At 37.4% G+C, this 24,191-nt stretch overlaps 1 protein-coding gene across 1 annotated transcript in view; it reads left to right on the forward strand.

Moving 5' to 3' along the window:
* Positions 1-24,191, forward strand: part of BRINP2 (BMP/retinoic acid inducible neural specific 2) — a 202,122-nt gene that overhangs the window by 162,537 nt on the left and 15,394 nt on the right. The window contains exons 6-7 of the mRNA XM_072419737.1: positions 7,764-8,000; positions 18,841-19,063. Of these exons, the coding sequence (XP_072275838.1) occupies positions 7,764-8,000; positions 18,841-19,063 (460 nt within the window). The remainder of the gene's footprint in view (positions 1-7,763; positions 8,001-18,840; positions 19,064-24,191) is intronic.

The following is a 24,191-nucleotide window of genomic DNA, read 5'->3' on the forward strand; positions in this document are numbered from 1 at the left end:
ATTGACCTCCTATATGATGATGACCCCATAGTTTTGTGGCCAGTGTAACTTGGCAAAGTCAGTAGCATGACATTAAAACATTTTTGCCATCTGTAAGTTGGTCATTCTTTTCCACCAATTGACCTCCAATATAAGGTGTATTTGTTAATCAGCGTTCTTTGGTTTTAACATATGTTCCCCAAGACCTTAAAATTTTCAAGGTATCCTAAGGAGTAAAAAGGTTGATGAAAACTGCAATACTCTTTTTGGATGTGTGGATTCAGTCCTCCTCTATAGTCATTGCATTGTTGTGCTGAGTTTACAAGAAAGCCAATATCAGGTCAAGTTTAGTTACTTATTTGTCATATTTGTATCTTTAATAAATATATAACTACAGTAATTTATTTTCTTAATTATTTCTGCCTGGAGTTCACCTTTAACGGTCCATTAACATTTTTTCCTAGCCATTATAGTGCTTTAACACACACAATAATTTCAATGAGGGTAGCCTATTATTTATGAACGTGACCTTTTTTATGCATTGCACCATGGCACACAAAACTAATTTATGTATATGTTGCAGCAACACATAAAAACTTGAATGGACCCTAAAGGTAATGTTACCCAAAATGGGGAGCTACACTTTATGGGTGGACACTAACTTTAACCAATTTTTGGCAAGATTAAACTCTTGGGCAGCAAGCAAGAAGTGTTTTATCAAGATGTCCCAGTTCTGTACTTGGTTGCAGCCAAAACACAAAGTTTTTAGCTTCTATTAGTGTTGACATCCAGGCTATGCTGGATTCCTCTAAGGATTATATGGGTTTCCAGTATATTATGGTTAGCTTGGCATAAAGAAAATCAAACCATGATTCACATGCAGTGGAGGGAAAAGATCAGGGTTTAGAATTCTCCTAGCCACACCAACACTTAGCTAAATAAAATCACAGAAAATAAAGAATTGATTGTTAGGGGACTATTGAAAGTAAATCCACCAACAAACTTTCAGTGGAGTTTAAAATCCATGGACAATAACTGTAGATCCCATAAATAACAGGCCATGGTCATAGGGCTTTGATGTATAAAGTGGACCTCGACATTGTAAAAACACATCATAGAAAAACTCTATATTAATCACAACAAAGGATGGTGCTTAAAAAAAAGAGCACCATCATCTCCAAATAGCACTCCAGTTATATTGGGGTCTTTAAAATTATAATAAATGTTAAATTTATAATTCACTCAGCTGAGTGAATGAGGTGAAACTCTGCTGACTTCATCCATTCAATCATTTGCAAGGTAAATGCCTTTGATTGGGTATTCAATCAAAAAGAGATTTTTTTTTACCACATTCACTAAGCTAAGTGAATTATCCTGGACAGAGTGATAATTCAGTTTGCTAAGTTAACTGTCTAAACCCCTTTAGTAAATCAATCCCAGTGTGTGTCTCTCTCTCCTGCAGTGAAAAAACTGCCCACTTTTTTTTAATTTGAGGTTAACTTTCTGCTTTAACACTGACAGTGCTTTTGGCTTCAACACATGCAACTGGCTGGAGTTGTTCTTCTATCCTTCTCGCCTAGTCATCCCTATATAATTCAGCTTTTGGCCTAACACTGCACAATCCACCCCGAGATGAATTAATGAAGAATTTAATGTTGGGGCTGCTGCCAGGTGCCACCATCATACATATTGATTCCTATTCATGTCAGTACAGAAAATACAGCAGCGAGGTTGTAAATTCAAGTCGGAACTCTATAATGCAGCATACTGTCTTTTAATGAGATTCTGTGAATGCTAGAGCAAGACAAATGCTGCAACAGTATACATTTATGAAAGCTGACAAGGAGCCATATCACTTGTTCCCTAATAAAAGCCAGATGCTGACAAATGAGTATTCAGCAACACTGGGGAACAGACGTCCACTTGTTGTAACTAGTCACTCATTCAACATTGAGAACAGTTAGGGCAGATCAAAATTGCAGTTGACCTCAATGTTGTATTGCAGGCTTAACCACGCTCCTGGCTATTCCTATCCAACTGCATATGAGCAGTTGGCAATTATTCATGCATGTGTTTACACGTGGTTGTGGTTGCAGCATGGCTCCTAAAAAGATTGCTTCTAGCAGTGCATTTTCTTTTTCTCTTCAGGAGAAAGGACCACATGGCCACCGCAAAGGCAATGCATGCAAACATGTTGACCTGCAATGTAGTTTGCATATCCTGAGTGCATAGCATTAGTTTAACTAACACCTGGGAATGTCTAACTGTGCAGTTTTCCTGCAGGTGTGAAATGGATCCAACACTCCTTGTCCTGGCATTTAGTGGGCAATAGCTAATACCCGGTACAGCCATACCTTCCTTTAGTTTTATCTCCTTCAAGAAGTAAATGTTTTTTCCTGGTTATGTTAACCAGAATTTGTATATAAGCCTAACACAAATAAACATAAATAATGCAATAAAACTGAAGAAGAGAATATATACATAAGACTGGTGCCCATAACAGCCAATTGGGTTACCCTTTCCTTTTATGGAAATAAATAAACTAGTATCTCCTCGGTTACTATGAACTCCAGATTTTTTTTTGTCTAGCTTGAAAGCACCACATATCTCAGTTCCCTGAAATAGAAAGTTATTTAATTATTATTATTATGATCTCTATCACCAGGTCAAACACAAAGTAGTTTACAACAGATTTGGCATGCTATCTGCAAACTATCCCAGCCACTGTGCTGGAAATAGTTTTACCCTCAATACAGGGACCTCTGGACCATGCAATATAAAAATATACCAATTAAATATAGCTGAAACATATATAGCTGAATACATGTGTTCTCAATAATGGAAGCCCTACTAGACATTCAGAGTGAGAACAATGGTACAAAGCCAGGTTTTAGTTGGTGGCAAACTTGGAAATTGGCAATACTTGGAATATTGCCTGCACTTCAAATTTGCTCTTGATAGAGTGAATAGGAAATGACTTCTAGCTTTGTCATAAAACTCTCAGACAAGTGGGTGGCTGCTTGCACCCCTACTATTTCGTTGATTGGGGCTATGTTCAACTGCCCGGCTTCCCCTTCCCTAAAATCAGCCCTGGAAGCTCCCTAAAAGGTAATTACTTCCTAAAGGATGTTAAAGAACATTTCAGCTTTGGAGAGCATGGAAAGTGCTTCAGCTATGTATAATAAATTAGACATGCCTATTCAAAGTGATTTTGCAAAATACAGTATATAGTAAAACAAAAACTACAACATCTTCAGAAAGGTAGGAATCTTCTGTAAAGTTTCCTAAAACCCTATGTGGAGTTACACTATAACCACTTATCCTCATTCTTCCAGGTTAAATGATACTGCTAAATTACGGCTACATTTCACCTAGATAACTAAGGACATCCTGTAAGTGCAGGGTTTTATATGACTGCTGTCATTACATCCATACAACTCTTTGCATTATTGAGAAGGGTCACTGGAAAAGAGACAAAAAGAAAAGATCTTGCATTATATAACCAACCTAAAGATTTTTTATTTAAGTGTATATAAAAAATGTAGGTGCCGCTAGACCTTAGGAACAAAGGAACGCAAGAACAGCATGCTCCAGAGTTGACAAAAAAGAACGTTTAGCTAACAACAATATCTTTATTGGCATTGGAATAGAGAGAGATGAATTGTCCCCAGTTAGGGCACAGAAAACTAAAGTAAATCAGCAGCAATTCTTCGCCTTCTTGCAATATCCAAAATGTACAGAACAAAAACAGCAGAACACCAGACATGTTTTTCCATTTATCTATTACCTAAACACAAACCTAACCTAACCACGGCAGCAATCCTATGATCCCACTTCTGTTAATACAAATCATTGCATGTGTACACCACTGTCCCTACAAGAAGTCAGGAAAAACAAATTGATTATAAAGGAAACCTGCACTGAAAGGCAGTGGGCTGCTACAGCTGACCTTTCTAAAACTGCTTGTTGCCTGGCTGTCATACCGATCCAGTAGCTTTTACAATTTTACTAACCTAGAACAAGTATGCACATCAGAACTTCTAACATTAGGAAACTTTAGAACCTCATTTTTGTTTTGGTGTCCTTGAGATGCAACAGGTAATTGGAGGAAATCTCTGCAAAATGTACAATATGTCCTTATTAGACAGTTGTAATTAGTAAAGGTATCCCGTTTGGAAGATGTCTCCCCACTTCTGGTTCTGGGGGCAACTTCTTATTAGAAGTATTTTATTTAGAACTTCGTAGAAAATACTGTTATCATGACAGCTGGACTACTAGCATTTTGATATAGGCAAAACCTTTACTGCAGTCTTTTCAGTACAAGTTTTATTAAATAATGAACCCTTGCAAACGCCCTTTTGTACTGCAAGAAGTATATACTTGTTCTCTCATTAAAAAGCTTAAAGCATTTAAAATCTTGTTACCATTAAAAAGCAGTTTTACTTACTTTATAGCTTCTGAAGGCTTTCTGTTCTCCATTTGACCATTCCATGGAAACCTCTTCCCTTCTGCACTCTGTCAGTTTTAGGTACTTTGAGCTCTCTGTAATTTAGTTGAATATTGAATGTAAATAAAGCTGCTTTATTATTGGCAAAAATAAGCATTACCCTTTCCGCTAGGTGATAGCCACATATTTTACTTTACAAATTTAAGTAAGACTGATGTCAGACAACTCTGCTGCTAACAACACCTCATCAATGTGATCACAGTCACTCCAGGGAGCTTTCTGTTTGCCCTCTATAGGGCCACTCCCTGATTTTCTCATTTCACAATCATTTTCTCTAGGAATGGAGTGGTGAGTGAGCACCATATCACTGGCCCTCCTTGGGTGTGAGAGATTTCTTGGAGATCAGCAGAAGGTATCTTAGTGACCTATATAGGTTTCTATATTGTCTCTAAGCTCTATATGACCATGCACTAGTGTATAACATATATTGAGAACGCTGGACTGTTTCTAACATTATCTCATCAATGCGTACAAGTAAAAATTAAGGTATAACAGCTGAAGTAAGACATAAAAAAGGGAAACAGGCATACCATTCATTTGAAAGTTGACAATGAAGACATTGAAATTGTGGACAGTTTCTGCCTCCTGGAGTCAACAATCAATGAGAAGGACTCCAGCAGTCAAGAAATACAACAGTCTAGAACTTGGCAGAGTTGCAAAAAAGGGCTTAGAGAAGATTTTCCAAAGCACTGATGTGTCTTTTACAGACAAAGATTCAAAATGTTTAAGCTGTGTTGTTTTTTTCTGCAATGCTTTAGATAAAATCTGAAGCTTAAAAAGAAGAGCTAGAAGAGTGTTTATTCTTTCAATTGATTCAAATAAGGCTGAATCATTTTTTGGACATTAGGCGATAGAATCCCTAGAAAATCTATTTTTTCTTGGAAAAGGTTGAAAGCCGAAGGTGAGCCGAGCTACAAGATAAGCATTGACCAGTTTGTGGTCACAAATAGAAGATAGGTGAAGTTGAAGGTGTTTGATCTGTATGTCCTCCAGAAGTCTTCTTTTACTGAATGGCAGTTAATGGTAGTTATTTAGAAATGATTTAACTGTTAAAGTAATTGATTCATGCTACACAGAAACAGGAAACTCTAGCTCTCTCCGACACTTGGCACTTGGAAATAGGCACAGTACAATTTAGCTCCTCTGTCAGCGAGGCGCTTGCAGAAACAGGAAACTCTAGAACAAATAGTGTAGTTAACACTCTCCATCTCTCAAATCAACTGCTTGAATTGGGCATTATCCAACTCCATAGCTGCATGTGTCATTGCACTAATGTTGAAAAGACAGCTTCGGAATGAAAACAAATGAGAGCTAGGACTTGCATGCGGACCTAGGGGGGCCCATTCGGGCTCCCTTTCTGCTGGAAGCTTTATTTTTTTTTGTAAGTCAAGCAGGAGCACCCTGGCAGCTGGTGCTCCCCTCTTCTCTTCAATGACCCATTTGCACCTTAAATAACAATGCAGGACTGCTGGTTATGTCCTGTATGTACTGACTACCAGTGGAGAGAAGCAGCTTCAAGGACCTGATCATTCAGCTGGCAGTAAGCCTGTAGGAGCAAGGGCTAAGTTAAGTAATGCTGCTTTTTATGAAATCCTCCTATTATGGCCCCTGTAATTCGGGGGGGGCACTGCAAAGGGTAACATTATATTCTACCTAGAGTTCAGCTTAAAAGAATACTTGAGGATTTGAATCAGTAGTAAATTGACTGTGTACATTATGTTTTTTCTCAATGGTGAACTGCAAAACACTGTAGTAAGGTTTCAACAACAGTACAGTGGAGGATCATGAACCAACAATTCTACAACGCTGATTCTGCAAATTCCTACACCCATGGTTTCTGCTACAACAAAATAATACAGGCTTGCTTCTATACTGTGCTTTGCTATGCACACCACGACCGATCCCATTTAAATAACTCAGGCCACTGTGTATAGCCTCCAAAGCTTTTTTTTTTTGACAGGTTATTGAATGTCTCCAGGTCAGATTTTAGATATACTAACCCTTACATCCTGTTAGGTCTACTATAGCAGGGGCAGAATACAAGTAGATAATAGAAAAACAAGTTTTCGCTAGAAGGTTTGGCGGTAATAATATTTAACAAGCAGTTTAAATATAAAGATTTAGATTTTTTATAAATGCCCATTGGCAGCTGGTTCACTTTATATCTTCTCATATACATGAAGGATAAAGGAACAGAGTAGCAGGGTAGAGATGTAAAAATGAGTATATACTGCCAGGAAGAGGGACATTAAAACAAACCTGCACCTGCTTTACATGGGCAAAGAAAAGCTTTTATTTTAACTTTATGTGTGAAGGGCTTTACAGCACAGAGTTCCATCCTGACTGGGGCAGCGGATGACCCCCCTTCCTGTTTCTTCACATTATCCCATTGTCTGGAAGTAATCTGCTAGAAGCTTTTAGGTAACTTGTAAACAACAAAAGACTGTTTGAGATCCCAAGCATAGACCTCTCTTGTGAAATAAAAAGAGAACAAACTGTGTTGTCAGGATACAAGATTTCCTGAAAAATTAATGAAACTGTTAGTGAACCCGTACTCCTTGCATCGCTACTCGTGTTTGCAGTGCCAAATACAATACAGCCACTCTAAATCAGTCAAAGCACAACAGTCTCAAAACTTTCTCTTTTTTGTTTTTTTTTCTAAGTCACTGGGTTTATTTTATGCTAGCTCTCTCCGACACTGGGCACTCGGAAATAGGCACAGTACAATTTAGCTCCTCTGTCAGCGAGGCGCTTGCAGGCAAGTGTGAACCTGATATGAATGCACAATCACATCCAATTTATTGTATGCAAAGATGTTTACCAATAAAATACTTTTTTCCCTGCATTTATTATTTATACTTAAAATAGAGCCAAGGTTGTATTCCCAGGGATCCTTTGTTAGATCAGACATTGATGTTCAAGCTGCTGTAATTAACTAGAATTTCTGGGTGTCAGCCAATAGGAGACAAGCTATCAAGTTTTCCTCCATAGCTCTCCCAGGCAGACAAAATCAGGTACAAATGTGCACCTGGTTTTAATAGGTGAGGCCCATAAATAATAGTTACAGAGCCTGCTAATTAGCTCTGGTTGTGGAACATGCACTTATGCTATTCCTAGAATTGCTAGCTTGAGATCAGCAGGGTATATATTGAGATGAATGCCCCTTCGGCTCTATAGAGATGAATGTCTCTGCGTTGATATGTATACATATAAGGATTCAGAAAAATTCATTGCCTTCTGCTTCTAATTGGGAATATGTCTCTCTTCTCATCCCCAGGGCTACAGGCTCTCCTTCCTGACTACTTACGAGTGAAATTTGTGAGGGCTGCATTGTCCTACATTTCCTGCAACTCCCAGGGAAGGATGGAGTGCCAAGGAGGCGAATGCTGGTGCCATTGTGATCCTGCCTACCCACAATGCAACTGCCCTGCGGAGGACATCCATATACTGGAGAAGAGCCTGACACAGACACAGGAACAGGCAGCTGGTCAGAACAAAGAGTTTGAGGAGGCTGGTAAGTTGCGCAGTAGAGCCAGATTGGGGCAGATTTAAAAGATCACACCTCTTTCAGAACTGAAGCAAATTTAAATGGTTTACCACATGCTCAATAGTTTCCATTGAACCATATGAAGGGGATGGTCAGTACTTTGTGTATGTGTGCGCATTCGCATTGCAGGTGCAGTTGTTCACAGAATGGTTCCTGGTTGTAACATGTAGCTTCTGGTCACCCTTGAACAGCTAACAGCTTCCACTGACTTGAATGGGAATGTGTTCCAACTGCAGTGAGCTGCACTTAAAAATGGTTACTTTGTGATTGGGTTGCAGTTGTTAATAAAGAGTTGGACTTGGCTGGTAATACTTTTTGGGGAACCACTCAACTGTATAACATAACGTTTTTAAAACACTTTCAAATCATACATTTTTTTTAAGAATGCGAAAAAAACTTGCGGAGGACTAGCACTATATATACTTATAATCTATATCGATAAGTAAAATTAAGATCCCACCTCTTTGACTTTAATAAATGACTGGTTACTAGTAAGCTATATGGTATACAATCAACCTTTCTTTGGACTTTTGGGGTGACTATCGAGTCACCAATACACACCATAATCGTATTGCACATTGCAGCCTGTAATTAAAGTCCTTTGTTTAAAATATAGGTAAGTGTTTCTCAACTAGAGTTCTGTGGAATTTTGGGGTTCCTCCAAAGATTGCTAGGGGTTCATTGAGCAATGAGCAGATACAAACACATACAGTGTCTCTCTGTAAGGGTGACACTCTTCCCACTAGCCAGCACGTAAAAGGTATTTATCCTGCTGACCATACGATTGTACTGTGAACTGTAAATATAGTAATTATAGAAGGGGTTCCCTGAAGAACGGAAAGGTATTTTAAGGGTTACCCATTGTAAAAAGGTATAGAAACACGGATATAGGTAACTGGACGCAGCCTGCCATGTCCAAGGAGTTCTTGTGGACCTATCACTTTAAAATTATTGACAATGCCATTTTTGAACTGGTTCTAAAACCCCTGATTGCCTAGTTGGTGTTCTAATCTTCTGTCTTTCATACTTTCCGAATCACTGACCCAGAATGGTTATGCAGCTGAGGTCCAGCTATTTGTCACACAATATTTTGAATGCTCATTTCACTAAAACTACTAAAACCAAAAGATCAGTTTTATGTTCAGGCAACTAGCATTTTACAGAATGAATTCAGCAATGACAGCTAACATATTCTTTCATGGTAGGTCTGCATTGAGCTGCTTAACTTGCTTGGAGGTGAGGTCATTGACATGACTTCAGGCTTTCCTCCTGACTTTTTTTTGTTACTTATTTGAATAATGCAGCACTGCATTTGGAAAACAATAAATGTTTTTTATAGACATCTTGATGCTTTAAAAATATAATTTTTAAGCAGCTATATGGACGTGGTGAAGGCAAACTGCTGAACCAGAAGATGAGTATTACCTAGTAACCTCCACATCAATACCTACGCAGATCAATAAGCTGACTGACACTGATCAATCTGAGAAAAGATTTTCAAGGATTCATTCATCTGATATTTTTATAATTGCACCATATGATGTTCGTATTTTATATGCATCCTGTTTTCCACAAATCAAAAGAACTGCCTCCAAATGAAAGAAATCTGTTTGGTTATGGCCAAAAGAAAAAATATTTTGTTTTATTTGTTTCAATAAGCGAGCTTTAATTTACTCTTAAACAAGCAGGTGCCTCTCTAGACACCAGTAAATCATTTACAAACAGCTGACACTTATTTCTTTTATAAATACACACCTTTATCTTCAAATATAATTCCACTTGAAGATTGATTAAAAACAAATAGTGTATATATCGCTCTGATTCAGTCCGCCAGTGTTTCAATTACTGTTGCATTCCTTTCTCGGGATAAACTTCATACATTCACCAAAGGGAATTCTATTACGCACAACAAGAGGCAAACGCTTAAGACATTCTTTCATGCTCTTCCAAGGGGTATTTTACCCACATCTTGAATATTTCACCGCTTGATTAATAAGCTGCACTTAGTTACATACAAAAATGCATCATAAATAAAACATAAATAGAATGGGCACTGTGAATGTGCCAGTCGGCATGGTTGATGCAGGACAGGGGACCACTGGAGCATAAAATTGGAGACGTATACCTTGATTTAAACTCTCCCATAACAATTTGCAGCATGATTTTGTTTGTAACAGAATATCAGTATTGTCAACGATAATATATTTACCTGTGTGCATAGTACTCAATTTACCTAGAACAGCTGAGGATATAAGAGGCCTTGGTATAGCATACTCAGGGTTTTTTTTAATGTCACAATCTCATCACACCACAAAGACCAATGAGCTATTTTACATGAGCATGTTATGTTAATTGATGATGGTTCTTTAATAAGAATGTTCAGTTAACAAAATAAATATTATATTGGTATTATTATTGAGATTATTATTATTAAGCAACGCCATGGCAATGTTTGCCTGTTTGTGTTTTGCCCATTCCTATTTATTGAGACTGCTTTTGGACACCTCACAGGTTTAGGAGTCCAGTGAACATCAATAAACATTAGGAGAGAGTAAGATTTTTGTACACATCATAAGATTTTTTTCCAGTAGTTCAATGAAGGAAATGGATGCAATGGCTGTCCCTACATATGTTGTTGGTCTATTGCCAGTTAGGTTGTGGCAAGTTTGGCTTTCATGTTTTTTTTTTTTTTTTGTGATTTCATGCCTTCAGGCATTGAGCCTATCTTGATTGTTTATGAGTATTACCAGTAAATAGGGTGGTGCCTTTTTCTTTTGCATAATTTCCAACCTCCCAGAGTGGGCAGTTATGCATGAATGTTGAAGACTAAAGACCCACGCAATCCAATAAACTACTGGACAAAATAATTTCATTGTGAATACAAAAATCCCATTTAATCGAGGTTTTTTTTTTCTATATTGCCCTACAAAATCCTGAACTGCTTAGTAGGTACTTCAAAGAGACTTGCGTTAACTCAAGCTGGAACACTGGCAAAAATCTTTGTGATAGTTTTTGTGAATAGGCTTGACAAACAAAATATAAAATAACGTGGTTATTTTATAGGATTTGTGCAATACAACTTTTATCGTTAAAATAAGGTAGAAAACTACATTTAGGTACATCTGAACAAAATGTCAAAATTGTTAAAATTGTAAGATGTTCAACATATGTTGTAAACGACAAATTAAACTGCGTACAGGAATCACAACACTTTATTTGTAAGGGCTTTGTGAATTTGGACCCTAACGCAAAGCTTACCCTAATTTTAACTCCTAGACCACCAGTGCACTTTTTCAACTCTTTATTTAAATGCTTGCTTGGAGCTGATCTTTAACACATGACAGGTGTATATGACCATGGCTTAAGTGTGATGGATTTTAATTCGTATTGTGTTGACTTGAGTGTGATGGATTTTATTATGTATTGTGTTTGGCTCACAATGTTGAGAAGAAATCTGCATGGAATCTGAAGGTTCCAGAATGGCACGCAACTTCTACCAGTGTTCTCAGCTGGAGATCAGCACATCTCTGGGCACCCTAAGGCCCCATACAGAGGAGTCCTGGCCAGATGCCAGGCTGGTAGAATATTTTAAGTCAGGCGGCTCAGTGCACAGAAGGGCTTAGCAAAGAGTTCTGTTTGCGTTACATCGAAGCGTGGTGAATGTTGCCTGCAGCATCTGCTGGCTGTGAATGTGTGACACCCGTTCATCTTGCATTTTCCCCCCCCGGCAGATCCTCCCGCAAGAGAACATTGACAGCCAGGCTGAACATGATGCTTTTACCGAACATGCCAACTATGACTATGCTACTGCAATCAGAAAACTTTCCTTTAAAGAAACGTAGAAATTCAGTTTTAAGATTCTACTGTTTTAAGTAATGCAAGAAGTTATTTTAAGCTAATGAATCATTTCTGCAAATTCTATTAATGTTTTACATTTTAATACAGATACTCAGAACAGACATTATGAAAAATTTTACTTTTTAAGTGCAAACTTAAAGTACCTTTTCTTGTATGTGACTTTCATCTCTTTTGGAGTTCACCTAATCTGGCCTAATTTAATAAAGGGAGACATGAATAGTATGATTCAGAGAAGAACAGAGGTGTTGGCTGTCCCAATGTAGACAAGTCAGTAGGTTGTTTTTGGTGCTGTGAGTTTCTGTCAAAAGGAAAAATAAAAATTAGGACTGGATTCCTATCCTAACAAAACATATAATTTACTTTAGATGCATGCACTCTCTTGGGTTGTTCCAGGCCAACTCATAGGGCATTGAGGAAAACGAAGATAGCCATAGTCCAAGATCCGATAATTAGATGAACTGTATTGTGCTACATGTCTATCTTAAACCCTCCGGGGTTCTCCTTTCTGGGGTTCATTCAGCATTATCTATCTTTTTTATCCCCAGCCTTACTGTCCCTGACCAACACATTTGGTCATTTGGAAGCTAAGCATTATATCTCTTTCATAAATGCAAGTGGCCCTGAGAGCTTGGGGTAACCCTTTTGTTGAAAATACTTGAAGGTTAATTAACAACAAAATTTCCATGGTTTCAGGATTTACCTTTATTGTATTCTCAATTTCCAGCTGGCACTTGGCCAACCCAATTGAACCAACCACGTATCATAAATGGTTACTGTCCAGTGGTTCAGTCCTCTACTTTGCATCCCAAAAGTTAAAACTGGCATATCAGGAGGCTCCACATTTAGAGGAAAATAGTAATTAACTGCTTGTATGTTAAGGTCTTATTTTTGAGTTCACAGAGAAAACAGACTGTATGAAAAGTAAAGCTGAGCATCACTGCAGAAATGCCTTTTTTTAGGATCTGAGATCTTCCGATTAGCAAGAATCCTATACGGGCCGCTACCCTCACCTAGGTGTTAAGTAAATACTTTATCATATTTACTCCAAAGGTTTTATGTCTTTTTTAGGTTTAAATTAACATTTATTTTTTGGGTTGGGTCCGATAATAGAAAAAGAAATAGTGGTTCTTCTGGAAGGTCTGCTTTTTAACAAAGAGTTAGCAAAGAGTAGAAAGCAACTTGAATTTGTTTTAAAGACATCACCTGTTTTAATAATCACCATGCCCTTTAAAAAAAGTGACCTATGTTCTGCCTTCAAAGTTCCCAGAATCTTTCTCATCCCATTGATGTAACGAGCTGTGTTCTTTTCAATGGCATTGAAGACAGAATTATCCTGGATCACCTATTGAGTATCACTGATTTAATGTTATTTGTGCTTCTTCTGTAAAAGACAACTTGAACATAAAATACATTTCAACAGAAAAATGTAGATTTAAAACAAAAGGTTAATAAAATACCTTTCAATAAAAATAAAATAGGAGAATATATAGGAAACCTACATATTTTTGTAGCTAGTATTGTTTGCTCAAGCCAGACAGTTTTTCTCCTACACAAACATGAATTATTTTTGTCATCTCAGGAACTTTATTGGTTCTGTCTGTGACATACATAATTTAGTTTAAATATATATCTTAGTTTACACTGTTTCCTTCTACACAGGATTTGTGTTATGGTTGGAATTCTCTAGGGATAACCTATCTCCTGCAGTGCTCCTTGTTGCTCAGCAAAAGGGCCCAGAGCATCTGACAGGTTCTGCGTGTAGCATCTGTCCCGTTAATAATGTGGAAGTTGTCACCATGGCAACAGCAGCATGCCGATGTGACTTAAATTGTAGGGATGCTGAGGAGACAGCTGACATCTCCGGTTGGAGAAAGGCTTCGGACTAATAGATGGGTCGTGCTGTACGGGACACTGGGAAGTAAATGTTCTAAGTAACTAAAACTATTGCTTGGCATAGCTTTCCGCTTGCCCGATGTGATGGTGAAGGTGACCGGCCTCTATCCTGGGGAAAGCTTATTTAAATACTTGCGGGAGGACAATTTACCATGACATCCCTCGGGATTATCCTCTTTACTAGAAAAAGTATCTTAAGCTTTAATATGACTTCTGTGGTGTAAGGAAATGGACTCAGAGCTCGTTATATAACACATTAATTAGTATATAAATATCCTTTCTTTTCTATTGTAAAAATGTATAAATAATCATTCTAAAATTTACAATATCCAACAACTACAATATCCAAAATTCCTGTGTTGCATTCATAGTATAAACAGTCATATTGGACCAACTACAGCAGTGACCTTTTTACCATGAGGGAACCCTTAAAATAGCTTTCAGGTCTTCAGGGAACCCCTGATATGATTATGATATCTACAGATTACAATACATTAGTGTGGTGGTCAGTGGGAAAAATGTCATCCTTACAGATAGCCAAAAGGTCATTGGTTTCTGGTGAATTGACCCGAAAGCTACAAAGTCATCGTTCAAGGAACCCCCTAATCCCCTGGAGGAACTCTAGTTGAATAACAGTGATCTACATGCTAAATTTCATAAAATCTTGCAAACAAACTTTCAAATGCTCTAGCAAACAACTCAAAAATGTATTAAAAAAATATATAAAAATTTACTTTATTCAATTACACTTTACTAGAAATGCTTAGAATATTAGCATTTTGCCTTGGATCAAATATGGCCTCAATTCAACTAAGAAATCTAACCCGAATCAGAAATTCTGAGCCAGTATTTTAATTTTTTTAATGGGCCAGACTTTTAATGGGCCAGACTATGACTGTCAATGATAGATATAGTGCGGCTCGGCAAATCCAGCTACAATACAGCTTTCATCATCTAGAACCAGATTCCTGCTTTACCTGTCAAAGACTCATATAAGTTTTACCAAAAAAATAGGAGTTTTGACCTGGAATTTCAGAATCCAGTGATCAATTAGAGATGTAGTAATGTATTCTGGCCACTCCCGTTATTGTTTAGTGCCCTACTATTCATGTCAATGGCAGATAAATGTTGGATGAAAACATGGGTTGCTCAAATTCCAAGTTCCAATCCAAGATTGCATTAGCTTCAATCCTAGTCAAAATTAACAATAATCAGAACCATCAATCTGACCACCATTACAGCTAACCTTTAAAGTTTATTTATAGCCCAAATCTATTTTTTTTGTAAACTTTTCTACCTTTGTTAAGAGTACAAAAAGGTAAAAACCCCTGCCAGAATATTTGTTGCTGTGTGTCTACCACTGGGGAAGTTTCCTTTCCCTTCCTGTCCCAGAGATGCTAAATAAAGTTAGAGGAATGTGAGGAGTATTCTGTTTGTAGACAGTTGTTTTCAGAATTATTATACCAGTTGTTTTGTTTCCCTACCTTTTGTTCTGGTGGCAACTTTTTTTTGTTCAACAATTATCACCAGTACAATATAGGGGGGGATTCTACCAAGTGGGAACACAGCAAAAAATAATAATAATTAGAGGATCTAAACTGTTCTTCTTGCATACAAAACTTAGAAAAAGGTTGTCCAGTGATATGCCATGTTGGCTGTTCCATTTAAGTTAACCTCCCTAGCAGTTCATTTCTTTCAGGTTTTATATGTCTAAAAGCGGTACATTGTTTTTTATGAAAATGTATTTTACAGTATAATATAATAGTATGAGTATATTAAAGTTTGCAACACAAAATCATGTAAAAACAATAATTAAAATAAAATAAAAAATCTATATATTTAAAAACAAATTTTTTATTTTTTTTAATTTAAAAAAAAAAATACACATTATACTCCTACTATTATATATACTGTAAAATAAATGTTCTTGAAAACAATGTACTGCTTTTACACATATAAATCCAATGTATTGCATTCAATACATTTATTTTGTATTGAATGCAATACAAATGGATTTTGAATTTCCCGCCCCACCCCACCGGCAAACGTACAACCGACGTCACCGGGAACTCCCCAGTGACTCATCATGTGCAGAAGCCGGCCGGAGGAAGAAGAAAGAAGACGGAGATCGCAGTGATAGATGGCGCAGGATGCTGGCAGATCAGCTAAGCACTCTATTTACTAACCTTCACATAAGTTTACATACCCCGAGCAACTTTTTTCTACTCTGAGTCACACTCGGGGTTACCTCTAGGGAGGTTAATGTATCTCACTATGCCTATCACAAGTTCACATATAACACCTTTTTTTGCCACTACCTTAAAGTTCTGTTAAGAACACTTTTTTTTTAAACTGAGTAAATGTGAAATTTTCATTATTGACTACTAGAAAAAATGTATTTACATGACAATGCATAAAACTCATTATCACTATAGTATTCAGAAAAAGGAAACACATGCCACAAAGTGTCCCACGATGCCAATGTGTAAATCCAAGGATTAATTTAAGTGAGCGCATTCGACCAATATAGACCAACGTCTCAGATGGAGGTTGGCAGCAGCAAAATATAGTCCTGATTGAAGCCAATAGTCTCCACTGATTTGATTTTTGGAGTTAAGTTGTTCTTTTACTCTTTGCCTGGATTTCTTCAGATAATTATAATGTCTCTTATCTGTGCCTGCAGTTTTCTGGTGCTGAAGTACCTAATTATGCATGTAATAGAGGTGGGCATTTTGTTTATAGCCTATTGCAGAGTTGCCTCTGGTGAATATGTAGGCTTTGTTCTCATGGATATTGAATTAGCGCAATATCCATGCTGCTATGAAGGGACAACTTCTTGAAATAAAAACTGAACAGTAAAGTACGCCAGTGATTTGAAATCACAAGTAAAATTTAATTTGTTGTAGTTTAAAAGGTCACTGTTCATTTGTAAGTGGAATCTAGCGAGCTGAGTCAGCATTCTTCTTTTTTTATATCTCAAGCATCTCACTACCAGGGATGAGCTTTGGGTTCACTGCTACCAAGGATCATGTAGAACAACCTGTAATGCAGTGTATTGCCTTTGACCTGGTAATCAGAATTACTAGAGACTATAGTTTTAAGCAATCGATAACCTAATCCTCTTTCTATAAACAGCTGGGCTTGCGGTAGCAAGAGAGAGTAAGATTTTATATTTCCAGCATGTGTTGGAGATGTTGGGGAACAGCTTGTTCAACTGCCAGTAGGAATAAGCCCTAACTTTTTGAAATGAGAAGGAACTACTAAGCTTTCATCCTTCAAACGTATGTTTCTCATGTGTAGTTGTCTTGTATTACTTGGGTGGTTCTGAGACCATACATGCAGAACCTCATGGGCAGTCAGCCTCTTAATAAGGATTGTTTTTCAAACCCATGCTGAACAGTTTTTATGTGTTTTCCAAATATGTGAAACCATTTCTAAATAAGAAGTATAATAAATTGATTTATTACAGCTTCCTATTCAAGCCAACTGCAATGCTAGGAAACCACTTCAATATTATTTCTCAAGTCCTGGATGGAATTGAGAACCAAATGAACAGTATCCTCTCCTCAATGTAACTGAAAGTGTGAACAAGCCTTAGAACAGCCAGTTCCTTGTAGGAAGAAATGCTCTTTCTTTTTTAGCTGTGTTTAGTTTTGGTATTGTTACCTGGCCCCATGGCAGTGCATGTGTTCCCATGCCTTTTGTTCGACAATAGCTTGCAGCCCAAGTAATGGTCAGAATTAAATAACTACATCAGCCTCCTAGAAGTTTCAATAGAATTAGCCATTAACTGTTCATAAACCAAACCTAGTAAGTTTTCCTCATTTCGGCTCACTACTATGGTCACTTGGGGGAAGGAAATTCCCCCAAAATCATTTGTCTTCTCCCTTGCTTTTACTCTACAGCATCAGTTCTCCATTCTTGCTGATGAGTGGTTGCAGTAGAGACTACAGATCACTACTACTAGATCACAATACTACAGTCAGCCAGTTTGTAATCAGGTCAGAAGGTGGTCATAGGTTGGATGGACAGTGCACAATTGCTGATCACTCTCTGAACTGTCTGAACTGCTTTGCCTTTGATTTTCTTCTATTGTGATCAGCAACAAGTAAAAAGATGAGTGCCACACACATCTTTATTGTACATTTAGAAAGTATTAACCACTTTCTGTTTTCATTACAGTATGTGTATCAGGTGAGACTTATATGTTATAAGTTTCAACAATATGAATATTAGAGTAATTGACACCTATATTTAAAGCACTTGCTGGCAATTCCTATTTGTAAAACAATGTGATGTGCTGTGTAATAGAGCACTTGTACAATCGTTTGTCAATTCATGGACCTCTGACAAACAAACATTGTACAGGTACAAGCAGAAACATAGGAATGTATCAAAAATAGATTGTTACTTTTGTAACACCACTTTTTTATCCACCTGAAAATCAGATCCCTTTAGGCTATGTTTAGACTGGCGATGAGTTTTGGGTTGCATTTACTGTTCTTCATGACCCTGAATCGCTTCCATGGGTTGGATGTAGCAGCCCATGGAAAATAAATGATAGCAGCAATGCGCGGTTTAGCATCACCTGCTGCTGCTCGCATTAAAATGTGCAAACCAGAACAAAGATTTGGGTCTCTGAGCTTTTTGCGACACCTGTTCTAGTTGTGGGTCTTTAACACAAAAAACAAAATTACCAAATTAAAACATTTGTCATAAAAAACAATATCATTAATTAATTTGCTATTTTATATAACTACAAAATTATGGCTGAATAAATAAGCCAATGGCAGGGGTGTAAAATTTGCTCTGGTCTATAAGACATTCCAGGTGTGAGAGATGAAATTGTTAGCTTTTAAAGTCAGAGACAGCCAGGGAACTAGTATTTTAAAAACAGATAGGCGTCCTTTAACAGTGATACGTACAAATGACAGCACGTAGGCCAAAACATAAGTGATATCATCCTGTTTATTACACAAAAAACACCTCTCAGAACCTGAAAATGAATGAAATTGTTGAAATCTCCTGTTCTGATAAATCACTATTTTCTTTACAGCGGAGTTTCGGACATTTATGAAGAATTTGCCTACAGATCGTTTCCTTAACATCACAACAATTTCGAAGCTCTGGAATGCAGATCTCCACCTGACACGGCACTATGAGCAGCTGAGAGCGGGCTTCAAACAACTACTGACAAAGTCTCAGAGGCAAATGCGCCGTCTGATTAACCTGAGTAAACACTGCCTACGCCAGCCTCAGTACATGTTACTGCGGGAGAAGTAAGAATGCTCACATCATCATTGGGGATGTTTAGGGTGGTACAGTACTTGTGTTCTTTGGGGCAATTTATAGAGCTGTGGTCATGTGTAGATCTTAGAAAATTATGGCTACAGAGTTCTTCTTGAAAGTGAGAATAAAAGGGAGAAACCCCAATAGCAGTCAAAACCTCCTTTTAGATACATGAACATGGTGACTGTTTTTTAAATGCATGAAGAACTGTTGTATTTCTTTTCAAACCATGGTAGAGAAGCAAATCAGTGGAAAGTAAGAGAAGTTTGCTGTGTAATAGCTTATTTTTTTCTATGCATGTAGATAATATTCAGAACATTGAGGCCTAGGTCTTGCCCCTGAGCACCACGTCCTTCCTCCGAGGAGGCTTCCCATCAAATGGCCCTTGTACAGTCTCACACACAATGATTAAATTTGGTCGTAAGACAGGTAATCTGCCACTACACTTGTAGTTTGTAGTAAAAACTCAATTACTAGCAGGAAACAGACATAATTAGAAACATTATACAACTTTGTACATGAAATAACCCTAGAGAGTCATATATTCACTGAAAAACAAAGATCAACGGAACAGTGAATCCAGTAGCATTTAAAGTGTGTGTCTAATTACTGTTAGATAGAGATTTACTCTAACTTCTTGTCCTAGTCACAACATTTTATCAGATTAAGTGTGGTCAAAGAAGTGAGGTTAGATCTTGGAGTGATAAAAATAGAAAGAAAAATGCTTTTTCTTTGTAGAGTGAAAAAAGGTTAGGACCCCAGTCAGTTTTTTAATTTATGTGTGTCTTGCAAATTTTCCTTTGCTTTTTGAATGGTGAACTGTGAATCCCCAACAGGAGTTTAATCCTCTTCCACTGTATTTAAAATTAAAAAAAAGAAACATTGTTGGCTTGAAATTCATATTTGTTTGGAGATTATGATCTGTATGCTCTAACCATGGTAGCACAGCTGATGGTTTCATCATCTTCTCTGAAAGAAAACTCAGAAACCACCTGCTATGGCTACAAAAACAGCAGTCTACATTCCCAGGAGCTTTTATACATGAGGTGCTTTCTGACTGTTACAATTAGTGACTCAAGAGCACATTTAATGGATATTAAGTCAGACCAGACCAATTTGCTTTTAATGTTTATTCCTTTAAAACCAAGGTTATAATTATTGTTTATTATTTTCATTTGAATTTACGCAATTGCAATCTGCTTTCCCTTCATTGCACTGTTGGTCCTGGGTGCAGTTCTTATCTTTGATTTCATGAACCTAATGGTCTTAAGATAGCCATAAACCAAGGTTATAACATCTGCTTATATTAAAATATGTGTTCATACTAAAAGAAAAAAAATATCATTACAGCCACTTTAGCTCTGGAATGTAATATACTTCTCATAACTAACTCTGACCAATAATAAGTCACTCGAGCAAAGGCTGACTAATCCATCTATTATATTAATGATGAGGGAGTCCCACATCCTATAGAGATGTATGCTTACAGTAAATTAGATTTATGCATGTTAGTGTGGGCAAATCATCCGGGAACACATGCTTTATCTCTTATATTGCAGCATGTTTCTGGGACCAAAAAAAATTACAGTTTTTAAATTAAAGCTCTTCATTTTCAAAGTCAAGAAACATGAAAACTGGTGCTTGCATTATTGTTTCATCCATAACTTTTGGCTAGAAATGTGTTTTTAACATTTAAATTACAAATATTGAGACATTTTGTTTGTACCACAAATACTGATCACAATACATTTTAGATTTGAGTAGGAAAAAAAAGGCAGAACCTGACTAAGACGATAGAGCAGATTGTGGAGTGATCATCTCTGCTGACCTACCATTAAAACTTACCAGTAAATTTAGTCATCAAAAGTGCAGATGACCATAAAGCTGTGGTATTAATGGAAAATGAAAGTCAGAACCATAGACTTATAATATTACTGTGGCCTTATGCGATTAGATTGTTACAATTTGAGTTGGATTGGTGGATTCTCGATTCTTTCATTTTTACCACAAAGCAACCAAACATTACACTCGCCACAATGCAAGCCTATTTAGTTCATCAATACAAAGTACATAAAACAAAGTCCACCCCTACCTGTCCACTGAGACCACCAAACTCCTTGTACATGCTCTTATATCTCATCTGGACTACTGTAACCTCCTCCTCTCTGGTATTCCACTAACCCGACTCTCTCCTCTACAATCTATTATGAATGCTGCAGCCAGACTCATCCATCCTTCCCTCCGCTCCTCTTCTGCTGCATCTCTTTGCAGTTCTCTTCATTGGCTTCCATTTCACCTTAGAATCAAATTTAAGCTCCTGTGCTTGCCTTCAAATCCCTACACAGTTATTGTTCCACTTACATTTCTGACTTGGTAAAAAAATACTCCCCCCAGCCTCTCTCTCTGCTCCTCCAGTGACCTACTAATGGCTTCCTCACTCATAACCTCATCACACGCACGGATACAAGACTTCTCTAGAGCTGCCCCAACTCCCTGGAATGGTCTTCCTCGTCCTATTCGGCTTGCTCCTACTTTCTGCTCATTTAAAAGAGCACTCAAAACCCATTTTTTCAAACTTGACTACCCATCTTCTTCTGTCTTTTAAAACCACCACTACATATCCCCCTCCTATTGTGTGTAAATTCCCCCACCTACTAGATTGTAAGCTCTTCGGGGCAGGGTCCTCTCCTCCTGTATTACTGTCTGTATTAGTCTGTCATTTGCAACCCCTATTTAATATACAGCGCTGTGTAATATGTTGGCGCTATATAAATCCTGTTTATTATTATTATTAATAATAATAATAATAATAATAATAATAAAAACATGAGTGCAGTAAAAAATTTATAGATAATAATCAGAAGTCTTTGCTTATATAGCTAAGGCTGCATACACACATTCTGATGTGTGTCTATGTAGCCTTAGTCTACACAGACTTTAATTTTAAATTTTTATAAATGCCCATTCACCTTTTGTATGAATTTTCAGCATTCATAAGAACCAAACCTTTAAACCAAGATATAGGGCAGAGAAGAGTTAGAACAAAGGAAAATATCATCCAAATGCCCCAAAATGTCCCAAAACCTCTTAAAATGCCAATTCACATCAATGGGTATGTTTGGAGCCCCAAAAGGTATTCCTCAACTTTTAGGCATTTGGAATGAGAGGTGTTTTGGGGCATTTTAACTTTTCCAAACACTGCATGTGTTTTTTACAGCCCATCAGAAAATAATTCTGGTGTAGGCTGGCTCAATAAAATCAATAGAAGGTTCAAACACGGATGTTTAAACATTGGGGGAACAGTCTGTGTATTATTCTAAAACACCTCCCTAGTGTGTCAATTTTTAAAACTTTGATTGTGTATTTATTGGAGTTTGTTTTGAATTATTTTGTATTTGATTGGATACGGGAGTTTGTATCCAATCCAGTGCAAAATATAAATTTGAATTTCCAAGTTATTTACTTTTATTTTTTTTTTATTTTTTTGTATTGGATTGGATACGGAAGTTTGTATTCAATCCAATACAAAATGAGCGTTTGAATTTACCAGTTATGTACTTTGTATTAATTTTATATTATTTTGTATTGGATTGGATACACGAGTTTGTATCCAATCCAATACAAAATATGAATTTGAATTTACCAGTTATATACTTTGTATTTATTTTGTATTATTTTGTATTGGATTGGATACAGGAGTTTGTATTCAATCCAATACAAAATGAGAGTTTGAATTTACCAATTACACACTTTGTATTTATTTGAATTATTTTGTATTGGATTGGATACAGGAGTTTGTATTGAATCCAATACAAATTGAATGAATGAGTTTGAATTTGAATTTCCCGCACACGCGCCGACGTCATCACGCACGCAGGGCGAAGCCGAGTGGCTTTTTTTTCTCCGCCGGACGGCTTCTCGTTTCAGAAGGCACCCGGCGCTGGACGGAGAACGACGCGGGACGATCAGCGGGACCAGGTAAGAAGCCGGCCGGCATCTTGTGTTCGGCCGGCCGGCGGAACACAAGATGCCGGCTGGCTTCTTACCGGTCCCGCTGGTATAGGAGAAGGCACCCGACGCTGGAGAGGGAGATCGACGGGCGACGATCGATGGAGGGCGACACTGGAACACGAACACGACGCTGGATGAGCACAGCGGGACCAGGTAAGTGGGGATTTTAATGTAGGGAAAATCTGGGGGTTAACGAAAATAGCACTTTTTTTTAGCCCGTACCAAGGTCGGGCTTAACGGTCGGGAGGTTAAAGGACTGTAAAAAGAAGGCTGATGACTGACTACAGAAACTTCAGAGATGATCCATGCCAGAGCACATGAAAGTGTTCACAAAGTTTAGGTTTAGGACAAGGCTGGTAGCATGAATACACACAACAAACAGGTACTTTTGCAAGAATTTTAAACAAAGCCAAGCTAGATCAAGGACAAGACGCTGGAAGGGAGCTTGAATAGGCAAACTATTGCTATAAATGGATGTGAAAGAAACCAATGGGAAAGTTGTGATTGTACAATAGTACAATGTTAAACAGTACAAAGATCAATGGTGTGCTTCTCTGCACACATCAGGACCTGACAGAAAAGATGGGCCTGTGGGTTTAAAAATGTCTTCTTTTAATTACCATTCCCTATCTGGGATGTTCAATTGAGAAGGCATTTTTACAGCAATCTACTATACTACTAGCTCTGATCCTCCTATCTAAACATCTGCCTGATGTGCTACTGATATAGAACAATCTTTTAGAAATTGATTGGTTGAATTTGTCAAAGAGTAATCACTATGTCTTGGTAAAAAACCTTTTTGTGTTGTGAAAGCATAAGTTTTAGGTTGAAATATCTGCTAAAACTGTTTAATCTCTGATTAGTCCATTGTCCATTCTTACATGTATGGAGCATTGTGTTGATCCGTACTATTTTATTGCCAGAGAGAGAGAGGAGAGTAGCTTTAAAAAGATATGTGAAATCCAGCTACTCTGGTTATCAGTGATGGCAGCCCAAAAATTGGCTGAAACTCCACTTAATTTTAACATTAGGGGAAAAAGTAAGCGAGTACTATCATTACATCTGTTTTTGGAAGGATTCTATGTCATCTAAAGCAGTGCTGTATTC

This window comes from Pyxicephalus adspersus, chromosome 8 (assembly GCF_032062135.1).
Source record: "Pyxicephalus adspersus chromosome 8, UCB_Pads_2.0, whole genome shotgun sequence".
NCBI classification, from domain to species: domain Eukaryota; kingdom Metazoa; phylum Chordata; class Amphibia; order Anura; family Pyxicephalidae; genus Pyxicephalus; species Pyxicephalus adspersus.